The sequence below is a fragment of the Girardinichthys multiradiatus genome, chromosome 3, assembly GCF_021462225.1.
Source record: "Girardinichthys multiradiatus isolate DD_20200921_A chromosome 3, DD_fGirMul_XY1, whole genome shotgun sequence".
In the NCBI taxonomy this organism is placed as follows: Eukaryota; Metazoa; Chordata; class Actinopteri; order Cyprinodontiformes; family Goodeidae; genus Girardinichthys; species Girardinichthys multiradiatus.
In genome coordinates this window covers 29429718-29442626 of record NC_061796.1, presented here as the reverse complement: position 1 = coordinate 29442626, position 12909 = coordinate 29429718, and the positions used below count along the sequence as shown (strand labels likewise).

Below are 12909 nucleotides of genomic sequence, written 5' to 3'. Positions count from 1 at the left end.
GACCAAAATATGTGTGACTTCTTTCACATAAATACCAGAAAAAAAATTAATTAATTTTACTTTCAACTCAAAAATTAGATCACTAGTCTAAATTAATCCTGGTGTCTGTTAAACTGTTACCTTTGCATCGTGCAGCTGACTCTCCAGGCTGGTCACTTCTTTAGCGAGCCGAAGAGATTTGGAGTCAGAGGCCGACACATTGCCGGACAGCCCTTCAATCTCACACTGAAATAGACAAGGTTGGGTTTAAAAGTTGGATTTACTAACATCAGACATAGATGGATTCTTTTATGCAGGCAGGAAACATTTGCAACACATAGCATCAGTGCTCCACGTGTAGTTCCACCTGCAGCTTGTGCAGCCGCTCCTCCCTGTCCTCTCGCTCCCTGTCGGCCTGAGCCAGGCGGGCGCTGAGCTCCTGCAGCTGACCCTCGGCCCTCTTACGGCCCCTCTCACTCTCTGAACGGCTCGTCTGGAGGTTCTTGATTTCCTCTGTCAAGTTCTGCCTCTCCTCCTCCAGCACGGCTTTGGCCTTCTCCAGGGACTGACGTGCCTGAAGGAGACACCGCAGTGAGCAACAGTACATGTTTAAATATGGATATGTTCGTATATGGAAATGTGTTTCCTATACCCTCTTGCTGTTGTCCAGCTGCTCCTGGAGGTTGTCTATGACAGCGCTGTGTTTGATTCTGAGCTCTGACAGCTGGGCCTCATGGCGACGGGTCTCGTCTTCAACACATCGCTGCAGCTCGTTTAGCTCTGCCTCCCGCCGAGATCTGTGGACATGTAGGAATGTTATTTGCTTTTATGAACCTTTTAATCCTAATCTGAAAGACATTTCTCATTTTAAGCCTGTATAGTGAAACCTCTCAATATAAAAAAAAAAAACTGTTCTTTCCAAACCCAAACGGCACATAAAATGACCCAAACACAAATTTTCCTCTGCACATGGATGTGCAGGGAGGGCATGGACAGAGTATCAGCCAGCCCGTTGCTAACATCCCAATGTCTTTCCTAATAGCCTCCAAATGTTGCTGCTACATGCAAGCTGTTTCCTATTTTTCTGTGTGTTTTTTCATGCATTTCCTGTGCATGCTACAATGTCAGCAAAGAAGCAGACAGTGGTGGAGAGATCCTCCCTTCCAGAGCAAAGCCTCTGTTTGCAGCATCACCCAAAACGAACTTTGGTCTGAAGTGGTATAACTCTGTTCAATAATAAGGCTGAAGCAACTGTCTTTGGAGCAATGTGTCTTGATTGCAAGACTGGGGAGAGTGATGTGAGAGCTTCCCGTTCCTCTAAAGACAGTATGGTAAGGGATGCCTTGGAAGAACAGCTCCACATCCAACCATCTCCTATAAGTTTTCAAGACACTATTTGGCCGATCAAGCTAATTAAATTTACATTCAGAGGTTGCACTGTATTTCTGTTTATATTTGCCTTAGCTCTTGCTGTGCAGCCGTGGTGTCCAGAGTGTCCTCCAGCTCAGTTCTCAAAGCTTCCAGCTCCTCCCCCAGGTCTCGCCTCTGTTTCTCTGCCCTTTCCCTCATCCCTCGTTCATTCTCCACCTCCTCCTTCAGCTCAGACACTTGGGACAAGGCCTCCCTCAGAGCTCTCTGAGCTTCAGTGCGGCGTGCACCTTCTTCCTCCAACCTGACAAAATAAAAAAAAAAAGGACAATAAGTCACAATTTCTAAGATGTTTGTTATTATTACTGTTCTGCTGAGTCTCACCGGCCCTGCAAAGTGGTTATCTCCTTTTCCTTCTGTGTCAGAGTCCCTCTGAGCTCGGCGGTCAGCATGCCCAAGTCTGACAACTGCTCCTGGGCCTCCAGTGAGTCGGTCTCCATCCTCCTCTTCCACTTCTCCTGCTCCAAGCGACCCTGCTCTTCACGTTTTAGACGTTCTGCAGTGATGGGGACAAAGCAAGATCAACTTTTCAATCACAAGGCAACTAAAAAAACTGCAGCTGAACATATTCTTCTCCAAACAGGAACTAAAATACACATTAAAATGGCTGTGGCTGACTCTAAATGAGATATACCTTCGAGATCAGCAATGACGGCCTCCTGCTTGTTCTTAAGTTTGTTCAGGCTTTTAGTCTTCTCCTCCTCCTCAGTGAGCTGGTCAGTCACCTCATTCAGATGTTCCTCCAGCAGCTTTTTCTCCTGCTCAGAAAGAAACAGGAATAATTCATGAAGAAATGTACATAACACAGATTCAAACGATATCTAAGGTTTTTCTTGTGACGTATTTTCAGAAAACACAACTTTTCCTTTCACTGAAATATCACAGATATATCAGCTAACAGCTGTGCATCTATAACGTTTTTTTGTTTTAGTTGATAGGACATCTTCAGATGTGCTATATACATAAACTCCGGTCTAATGTGAAGCTGACCTTGCTGAGTCGGTCTCTCTGCTCCACGGCAGTCAGGAGGTCTGTCTCCAGACTCTTCACTTTGGTCTCCAAGGTAACTTTTTCCAGTAGCAGGCGCTGTTTGGCACTTTCCTCCTCCTCCAGCTGCTCCTCCAGGTCCTGAAAAAACACGACGTCTATTTAGCATCCTGTCCAGCACTTTTTAAAGCTTTGTAAATTGCACGGCCCTTCTCTGAATTACCTGTATATTCTGATGCATTCTCTTCTTCTCATTGGCTATCTGTGCGCCTCTCTCCTCCTCCTCCACCAGTCGGCTCTCCATCTCGCCCAGAACCTCCTCCAGCTCCTGCTTTCGGCTGGCTAACCGGGCCCGCATCTCCTCCGCCTCTGCAAACAGCTCTGCCTCCGCTTGCAGCTGGTCGGTCAGCACAGCCTTTTCTTCTATTAGCTGGAGCGTAACGGTGAGGATTGGGAGGACGAGTGAAGAGTGAGACATGATTCACAGTGAAAAAACAAGTTTCAGAACAGAGGCAGAGGAAGAACAAGGAGGTCCGTTTGTACCTGAGCGTGCTTCCTGTCCAGCTCAGAGTATTCCTGCTCCACTCGTGTGAGGTTCTCTTTGGCTTTGTGGAGTTCCGTCTCTCTGGCCTGGATCTCCTCATCCTGCCGGGTCACCTGCAGCAAGGGCTTCACCTGGTGGGCGCAAAACAGAAACCAGAACTTAAGTCAAACTCTAGATTTTTGGCAGTACTATCGATAACTGTCTTCTTATATATTTCAATATAGAAGGTGGTGTGTATTGATCGCCCTGATGTCATCGGTATGATCTGTGTGCACCTTTGTAAACAGTCGCCACCACTGCCAGTTCCTGAGTTTAAGGTAAGCAGCACAGTTCCTCTGCATTACCCTCAGAGCACTCAGCTGCTGCTGCTTCTTCATAAAGGCCCTGAAACAAAAACAAACAGCCAGAGTCAACCAGAAAACCCATCATAGAGAAGGCGACCTCATCCACCAGTCAGGATATGTAGTGTAAAATACACTGTTAATGTCTTTGACCTGTGCTCCGCCACGCCTTCTTATAAATATTTACTTTACTTAATGTTGAGGTGTTAATGACCAGCATTTTACCAGCAAAAGCTGATATTTGTAGCCAGATGAGAAGCAAGTCAAACAAACCTTTTACTGTTAAGGGTTGCTTTACAGTCGGGGTTGCAATGATTTTGTTTTTAAATCGATTAAAATGTCACCACTTGGTCACTTACAAACAGAGCAATTTCTGAAAATCTTGACCTAACATACATGTTTTGGACTGAAGGAGGACGCTGAAATACCCAAAGAGAACCTGTCCGTACTTGACGAGAACTTGCAAACTCAATGCAGAAAGACCTCAGGCCAGAATTTGAACCCAGGACTTACTAACAACTGCACCACGGTAAAGGCACGGTGCATTCAAGTACTGAAAAACAGAAGACTGACCTAAAAACCATTGTTGTCCCCAAGCTCTTTTTTAAAATGTATTTAGACCCTTCAAAATGGGGCAAGCTGGCTAAGATCGGCCTTGTATTTACACATGAAACTAATGAATATATTCTATAATATTTAATCAAATATATCCAGCAAACGATTTGTAGTATACACATTGTAAAACAAAATATATACACGAGAACTGATCACCGAAGTTCAAAAAAGAAACCTTAAACCAAATCACAGAACTAATGAATATCTACTTAAAGCTACCCTCTGCTTTCTGTACACTGGGGTTAAGACTTACCTGCGTGCTAGGAAACCTCTGGAGGCGCTCTGGAAGCGTATGATGGTGTCTGTGATCTTCAGGTCTCTCTCTTCTTCCAGATGAGCTAGGACTCCGGCTCTGAAGAAGACCTTACTCTGACCCACCCTGTACAGGTTGGGATCCAGCTCCAATGCATTTATCTAAAGGATAACAGTTATGATCAGTCAGCTGGTCCTACATCGTCCTGTGAGCTGATGGTGTCTAAAATGTTACCTACCATGAGCTCTGATGCTTGTTTTCCATCCATAAAGGTGCGAGGTATAGCATTGGGAGTAAGAATCTCGTATCTGGAGAAAAGTGTGAAAATGGATTTGTTTGAGCAGGAGATACAAGGATGAGTAAGAGAGAGAGAGAGAAAATGGTTTTATTTGGTTGACAGTTTTAAATCCACACCTCTGTCTGAACTCCTGGAATGGGATGCGGTTAGGGAATCCCTGTCTGCAGATACGGATTCCCTCCAGAACACCGTTACACCTCAGCTGGTCTAAAACAAGGTTCGGTGCCAGTTTACCAGCCTGAGGAGAAGTAAGGCAGAAGTAAACAAAAATATGGGAAGAAAGAAGGTCAGAAACCTTGTCTGGGTCTTTTTCTGCTCTTATCCTTTGTCTGTCTGGTTAAGAGCTGGAGGTCTCACCCTCTTCTCGTGGTTGGGGATAATGCATCGCAAGAAGTTGGGGTTGGTGTTCCTGAGCGTAGCCATCAGCTTCGTGAGGGACTCTTTGTAGAGCTGACCAACAGTCCGAAACATTCCTTTCTTTGTCTTCAGCCCTGCCGTTCCAAACGGAACCGGACCGCTGCTCTCTCCTGTTGACACCTGGTCCAGACTCACAATCCTGTCAACTGGGTGTGAACAGAAAGCTGGATCTCAGTTTCATAAGAAATGATCATGTTAGCTAAGGTGATACGGAGCCATCAACACTCATAGGAACTCCTGGTGACGATGTGTAAAAGGCCCCAAAATATCTTCACCTTATAGTTAAATAACTACACAGTTAGAAGTTTAGAAGTAATTGATTACCAATGTAATCAGATTTATTCAGTAGGTGAAATCCCACATTTAAAGAGTTTTTAAAGCTCTTTTTAATTATCTGTTGATTTTTAAGTTCATCAGAATATCTATGAAAGCTTAAAAGGTGAAGCATGACTTCCCGTTTCCCTGGTGAATAAATATGATGGGACACAGAGTTCCCATTATTCTTAGCCACTCTTCAAAATGGGAAAGACAAGAAAAGCAGTCTTGATCTTTATAAACCAAGACGTGAATAGCTACTGGCCTAAACTTGAGACTGAGTTTTATAGAAACAAACACTCCATGTGGCCTTGGTGTGAAACAAAGCAAGAATATGTGGAAAAGCACCTTATGGCCACTGTTAGGTACAGTGGAGGATCTATGATGGAGTGGGCCTGTTTATTGTCCACAGGCCCTGGGAATCTTGTTGGCATCATGAACTGTTTAAAATATCAGGACATTTGGATATTTCATGGAATTACGATCCAAAAGAAATGGCCAAATTAACAGAGAAATACTTCACTAGACTAAAAAAAAAACAAGCTTTTTTAAAACCTTTATTTAATAAATTTGTATTTTTGGCAAGTGAATACATGCACGCAACATTAAGGGATGGATTTCGTTAAACCTTTCAGTGTAATTTTATGTTGCAGAGATAAAATAGTAATTTTATATAAAAGCTTTTTACACATCTTTACCGGGAGGGTGCAACTAAGCTTGGAAGTCACTGCATACAGTTTGTAACTGGATTTAATATTTATTTGTGAAAATGCCAGGAGAGGCTGCTATTGAGACAAATAGTGAAATTATGTGGATTTGTAGCTGAAATTGACCCAAAGCCAGCATCAACAGACTTTAGGAGAGTCTGTCAAGATTAACCTGTTAGCTCTGGACCTGTTCAGACAGGCATTAAATGTTTGCCTAAAAGTGATTTAGTCTGTATTTGACCTAAGGAGTTTAAAAACTCTAAGTACCTAGCAACTAATTTGTGTAATGTTGGTCCTTATCACACACAGTCCAGTAATTTAGGAAAGAAAGACGTGTCACCAGAGCTAATGCAGTTTCTGGCTGGGTAGACATTAAAACCATTAACAGCCCAATGGAATTAACTGGGCTAAAACTTCTAGCTGTAGCCATCTTGACGCTATCCCACTTCAAACATTGATATAAATGCAAAAGCATTGTCACACAATCACTACAAAGCTACTAAAAGCCAAAACTAATTGAGAAACAGAGCAATGCTAGACCTACGACTCTCAAACATTTGCACACTGCTATGAAAGATCCAGACTGTTGAGAAAAACTTACAATAAGATAAATCATTTGCAAACCTCTTCCACCTTTAATGAAACGTGTTTTCTGTACAATTTACCTGTTTAATTCAATTCAATTCAATTCAAAGATACTTTATTGATCCCCGAGGGGATCTGTTTGAAATCAACTGTTTGAAATCAAAATTATTGACACCCCTGCCAGATTTAGGTTTAATCTACTCTTTTGATTTCCTTTGCCTGGAAGCAGTATTATGTTCTGGATAGGCCCAACCAGTCGTAAATTGAATCTGATACAGAATCTGTGGAGGGAGATAATTATGGTGATGCCTAGGATGCTTTCTAATTTCAACGATAAATCATCAAAATACCAGTGGGAACATGCAAAAAGCTGATCAGCAATCATAGGAAGGCTTTTCTAGTGATTATTGAGAAAGGTATGAAAAAATGTCGACACATTTTCTGCGAAAATGTTAAGAACAGCAGATAAATTATTATTTTCAAAACTGATATTGCTGTAACATTGTTTTATCTTCTAACTGGTTTATTTACTTGTCAGCTGGATTGTACAGGATATATGTCACAACAAAGATGGAAAAAGTTTAAAACTGGTTCAAGGGCTCAATTTATTAAGTCCTAAAAACCTGGATTTTAATCAGGGATGTGTGCATTTTTGAGAGCCACAACAAAACACTAATATTGACAACAAAAAGGCCACAAAAAAAAGACAAAAGTCACACCACAATCGCAAACTGGGCAGCTAGAAAGCACTGGGAAAGAAGAGGTAAAATACAAAAACCTACTGTCGGAGCCATTAGTCTGCAGAGTGGCATAGGAGTCAAAGAAGTACACACGAGGAAGAGTTTGAATATCTGATGCAGGAAGCAGGACAGCATCGGAGGTGAGACCAGAGGGATGGGAAGAAGGAGCCCAAGAGAGCACCGAATTAGTGCAGAGGGAAGAGAAGAAGAGGAAAAGACCAAAGAGCAAACAGGTAGAAGACAAGAAGGAGGAAGAACACAGGGAGCAACAAAACAGAGTAAAGAGATGTGGAGCAAAGTTAATATATTTTGCACCAGAAAAATAATTAAAACACATAACTGGCTGACAGGGGATGAAAGTATTTTTCTGTTATTGTATAAAAAAAAAATACAGAAATACACAATCCCAAAGTTGTGTGCGGTCTTAAGTCTCACCCTCCTTCCAGAGTTCAGACACGAAATGATCAGACGACTGATGGAGAAGAGACGCCACGTTGTCATTGAGAGGATCCATGTTCTTCACTAACCAGTCATTTGCCTTGTAGTCCACCTGCGGATCAAGAAGCCACACGGTGGCAGAAAAGGTAAGAAGGAACAGTCCTGAAGACTTAAGATGTGGACAAAAAAAAGGAGGAATACCTTTCCGGCGTAGTGGATTATGGAGAAGTCAGCTTCTCCACGTGGCTGCTTTGATTTGTAGAACTTTGAATGGCTGCCTTGTTCAGAACTGATCTTCTCCACAAATGTGCGGTCAGTGGCCCGAGGGAACCAGCACTCTTCGTCCAGCAGGGCCAGAATACCAGGTGGCTGAGCCTGCCAATATGATCATCTTGCATGACTTTATGCTGAAAAATACACTTCTTAAAACAAAATCTAATTTGGAGTGTAGTATGTACAGGTCTCTCAATAAGGTCAATGCAGGGTTGTAGGTCGAGGCCGAAGTCAATGAAGTTCCACTCGATGCCCTCTCTCTGGTACTCCTCCTGCTCCAGGATGAACATGGTGTGGTTGAAGAGCTGCTGCAACTTCTCGTTGGTGTAGTTGATGCAAAGCTGCTCAAAAGAGTTTAGCTGCAGAGGAAACAAAACAAGGATTTATGGGAGTGTATGCACAACCTGTCCATCAAAGTATCAAAATAATAAACATGAAATGCTTCCATTCAAAGTCAGAATCAGTAATGGGGAAATCTGACATCTTCCTTCAATCACATGACCTTACCTGGAAGATCTCAAATCCAGCTATATCAAGGATGCCAATGAAGGATGCTCCTTGTCTCTGCCTGCGGTCCAGGGCTCTGTTAATCCTGTGGACCAGCCACCTGAACAGACGTTCATATGTTGTCTTCGCCAAAGCCTCAATGGCAAAGTCAGCCTGGAATAAGAAATATGAATGATTAATTACGTTGCAAAGAGGCCTTCAGCGTAGTTTATCTGGATTTTATGTGCTAGACCAACACAAAGTACACCATAATTGTAACGTGGGAGGAAAATGATACATGGTGTTTACAAATAAACATATGAAAACGGTGCTGTGCATTTGTAGTCAGCCCCTTTAACTTTGTTACCCCTGAATAAAATCCAGTGAAGGAGAATGGTGCAGAGATCCACCTTCCAGCAGGACAGTGACCCTAAACATGCAGCCGGAGCTGGTTAAGTATCAACATATGCAGGTGTTTAAATGAGCCAAAGTCCAGGGCATCTGTGGCAAGTCTTCACAGACACTTTCCATCCAATCTGACTGAGCTTGAGCTGTTTTGCTAAAAAGATTGCGCAAATTTTACAGTCTCAGTCTAGCTGTGCAAAGCAGGTAGAGCAGTAGTTTCAAGGGCCGATGTCCTGCATGTTTTAGACGTTTCCCTTGTTCAACACAGCTGAATCAAATCAATGGGTCATTAGCAGGCTCCTGCAGAACATAATGACATGCTGAGCAGCTGATTCGACCATTTGGGTTGAAGCAGCGACACATTTAAAACATGAACGACGTCAGCCCTGGAAGACTGCAGTTGGACACCCCTGAGGTAGAGACCTGCATAAAAAGACTTGCAGCTGGCTGATTTGAAAACCATGTATCATTTACCTTCCATTTCACAGTAACGTATAATTTTAAATCTCACCTGTTCTTTTGTCTGAGCTTTTTGCACGTATTCTCTCCCCACTTTGATCCTAGGTGTGAGAATGGCACGGGTGAACTCCAGCACGTTGATGCCCAGCAGATGGCACAGCTTCTGAGCAGCCGTGTTGTCGGGCATAGAGGCCTGGTCGTGGTTCTTCTCCTTCATGAAGGATATGTTTCCAAACTGGAGCACAGCAGAGATCACCTTCAGCATGGCTGGAGGAGGGAGGGGGGTAAAACAGAGAGAGCAGAGAGGATTTTTAATAGCAATGATACAGGACAGCATTTGTGTTCTACCATGCTCTCCGCCGGCCTCTTGCTTACACACTGACTCCTCGGGGGTGAAGCCCATTATTGCCACAGAGTCCATGGTCTGCGTGAAATTCTCTGAGTCGCTCTGACCAGGAACAGGGATGGAGCCTCCACTTAGGAAACGATATTCATCTGCACTTCCAAGGAGCAAATCCGCTGAGAAATATAAAAGAATAGAGATTGAAACACAAAAATAAAATCATTTAAATTAAACAAAACTAGTTTATTTTTAGAAGTTTTGAACTTTTTCCTCACCTCTCATTTCCTCAGAAGCTCCACATAACACCTGGTAAAATATATGAAAGGTTCTCTCATCCTTGGCCTGACGAGTAGCCCGTGACTTTTCAAGGAGGTCTAGATGTTCGTTGTTAGGGACACGAACAGTGGAAAACTGCGATGTTTTTGTTTTTTTGCATATTAGTCCCAGCCTAATTCTAGGATGTCTTACACTAGAAAAGAATCTGATGCCTACAAAACTTAAAAAAATACTTTAAATCTGTTTGTTGTGACAACCTACAAACAAGCCTTTAAACAAAAAGCAGATTCTAGAGAACTACAAATCTCCAAAAAATATATAGTGAAGCTAGGTACAGAAAGAGACACTTCAGATTTACGCCCGGAACATGTCAGGATACAGGTTTCAATGTTGGCACCGACAATGTATCCCGCCACGTCGAAATTAATGCGGATGAATTTACCCTGAAAACAACGGAGAGCCGGGTTAGAGCAGTTTCAAGATGGACCTGCGTGTGAGAGATCTTGTCCAGAGACAGATCTTACAAATCTAGAGGAGTTGTCATTCTTAACAGTCTTGGCGTTTCCGAAGGCCTCCAGTATGGGGTTGGCCTGCAGCAGCTGTCTCTCCAGCTCACCCTGGGAAACACGGGAAAGATCGGATCAGGTTCGAAGCAGCAAAAGAGATAAAAACTATGATAAAAATCTATAGATCAAATCCACTAAAAATGGAGCATCGAAGCAACAATTCCTTTCAAAAGTCTCTTGATTTTTATTTTACATTTTCTTGTGTTACAAAGACAAACTTGTATTTTATTTGAATTTTATGTAATAAACCACCACAAAGTTGCACATAACTAGGAAGCAGTAAGAAAATGATACATGGTTTTGACAAAATTTTAAACAATCTGAAAAGTGTGGTATCCATTTGTATTCAACCCCCTGAATCAAATATTTGTAGAACTACCTTTGCAATTTGAGCTGCAAATATTTTGGAGTATTCCTCTAGCAACTTTACACACATTGAAATGTTTGCCCATTCTTCTCTGCAAGATAGCTTACACTTAGATTCAGTGAACAGCATAATTTCAGGCCTTGACACAGATTGCCGCAAGTTCTCATTCTATCAATCGAACTATCTAAATCATTTTATTGTAGCTCTGACTGTGTGTTCAGGGTTATGTGTAGTCTCCCCTCAGCCCGTTTTGGGACCATTACCATTACTGGCGTTTCCGGCCCAGTACTGGCTTTCTTGGTACCTGTTGGTCAGCAGGTCCCATCGGGGCTAGGGGCCTAAAATGTGACGTGAACAGACTGCTGTTCAGTGATTGGCCATGAGTGTAGTCAGCTGTGAACTGTTCGCCAAAAGCTAAAAAAACTCAAAATATTGATGCCAGGAGGAGCTCAAACCAAGAGCCATGGCGGTGGTTCAAAATCATGGACGCCATTTAAAACAGTGGTTTTCTTCTTGCCACTCTTCCACAGAGGTCAGATTTGTGGAGGACATGACTAATACTTGTCTTGTCGACAAAATCTCCCAAATACGTTGTGAATTTTTGCAGCCCCTCCAGAGTTACCATGGGCCTCTTGGCTAGGTGGACAGCTATGTTTTAGCGAGTCTGTAGTTGTGCTATTCTTTTTTCCATTTTTGGATTCTGGATTAAAGAGCTCTGAGAGATGTTCAAATCTTGGATGATTATGTCTTGATAGGTTTGCAGTTGACTAGAGTGACTTCTGAAGGGATGCTCTGGATTTTATTTAGGGGGATAACAGTAAAGGAGGCTGAAAATGCACGCTAAATATTTCGGATTTTTATTTGTAAAACGTTTTAAAAACCATGTGTCATTTCCCTTCCACTTTTACACAATTTATGCACTACTTTGTGTTGGTTTATCCCATAATATAGCAATAAAATATATTGAAGTTCGGGGTGAAAATTTATAAAATGTGAAAAAGTTCATAGAGATGAATACTGCAAGGCGGTGTTTAAACATAGCTGAGGAGCAATGGCACAAACTGATGCATTTTTCAAAGAAAATGGCATCCACTCCAAATCACTTTGAGACAAAGGAACAAATGATTCTCAAGACACTTAATTTAATTAGCAATCAAGAATAAGAGCGCTTTTCAAGCGAGATCAGGGGTGAAACTCCAGTCCCAGAGGGCCATTCTCCTGCAAGTTTTGGAAGTGTCTCAGGTCCAACACACCTGAATCAAATGGCTGAATTGAGTCCTAAACATTACATCAAGTTCTACAGCTCAGCTAAATACGTAATTATCTAATTAGGTGTCCTGAAGCAGAGACACACCTAAACCTTGCAGAATGCTGACCCTCGAGGACTGAAGTTTGACACAGATGAGATATTTTACACAATGGTTGAAAAGCACCGTAAGGCTGCAGCTCAGATACACATGCTGCATTCTTTAAGATTCAAGCAAGCTGCAATGCATTACTGCAGTTGTCATTTTGCCAATGCAGCAGCAGCCTTTGATGCAACAGCAAAAGATGGGAATTAAAAGAGCCTCGCTACACGGGACGCTTATGCTCTAAAGATACTCAGGATGTGCAGCCCAATCAACATCAAAGGCAGAAAAACACTGATAAAACACAGAGCAATGGAATAGGAAATATGTGCATCTCACTCACACCCATCACACACGCAAATCTGCACTCTTTACACATATTGTGCAGTCATCAAAGTCACGTCTTCAGCAGAAAAAGCTCAGCTCAACAAACACAAGTGGCTTTTAGTGAATGTGAAAGGAAAACATAAACCCTATTAAACATAAACCCTATTAAAAAACAAGATTAAAGATAGACAATCTAGAAACCCAGAAAACCAGATGTTCAAATAAAAGTCAGGAAAAAAGAAAATCCACAAAAAATTGATTTTAATTTTGTTTAGAGGGAATCATGTCAGGGACAGAATGTGATTTTCCCAAAAGAAAATTAGCTGAATGCTTTTATACTCACATATTGTAAACTCTGGTGAATTGTGGAAACAAATGAAGTGTAATGAGGAGAGAACATTCATGGATGGG

The 12909-nt window shown here is 42.2% G+C and overlaps 1 protein-coding gene across 4 annotated transcripts in view; it reads right to left on the bottom strand.

Moving 5' to 3' along the window:
- The window catches only part of myh14 (myosin, heavy chain 14, non-muscle), a 38538-nt gene that overhangs the window by 11249 nt on the left and 14380 nt on the right, over positions 1-12909 (bottom strand). For 2 of the 4 annotated variants that reach the window (XM_047360535.1, XM_047360536.1), the window contains 24 exons: positions 12842-12853; positions 10414-10506; positions 10269-10332; positions 9889-9987; positions 9323-9789; positions 8428-8580; positions 8106-8279; positions 7849-8022; positions 7645-7759; positions 7252-7320; positions 4803-5008; positions 4562-4683; positions 4386-4455; positions 4148-4308; positions 3214-3322; positions 2938-3069; positions 2618-2824; positions 2398-2535; positions 2042-2165; positions 1732-1903; positions 1439-1651; positions 632-776; positions 347-553; positions 121-225 (listed from right to left, as the gene is read on the bottom strand). In XM_047360535.1, coding sequence (XP_047216491.1) covers positions 121-225; positions 347-553; positions 632-776; positions 1439-1651; positions 1732-1903; positions 2042-2165; positions 2398-2535; positions 2618-2824; positions 2938-3069; positions 3214-3322; positions 4148-4308; positions 4386-4455; positions 4562-4683; positions 4803-5008; positions 7252-7320; positions 7645-7759; positions 7849-8022; positions 8106-8279; positions 8428-8580; positions 9323-9789; positions 9889-9987; positions 10269-10332; positions 10414-10506; positions 12842-12853 — 3531 coding nt within the window. The remainder of the gene's footprint in view (positions 1-120; positions 226-346; positions 554-631; positions 777-1438; positions 1652-1731; positions 1904-2041; positions 2166-2397; positions 2536-2617; positions 2825-2937; positions 3070-3213; positions 3323-4147; positions 4309-4385; positions 4456-4561; positions 4684-4802; positions 5009-7251; positions 7321-7644; positions 7760-7848; positions 8023-8105; positions 8280-8427; positions 8581-9322; positions 9790-9888; positions 9988-10268; positions 10333-10413; positions 10507-12841; positions 12854-12909) is intronic. The other 2 variants (XM_047360537.1, XM_047360534.1) reach the window with 2 other exon arrangements.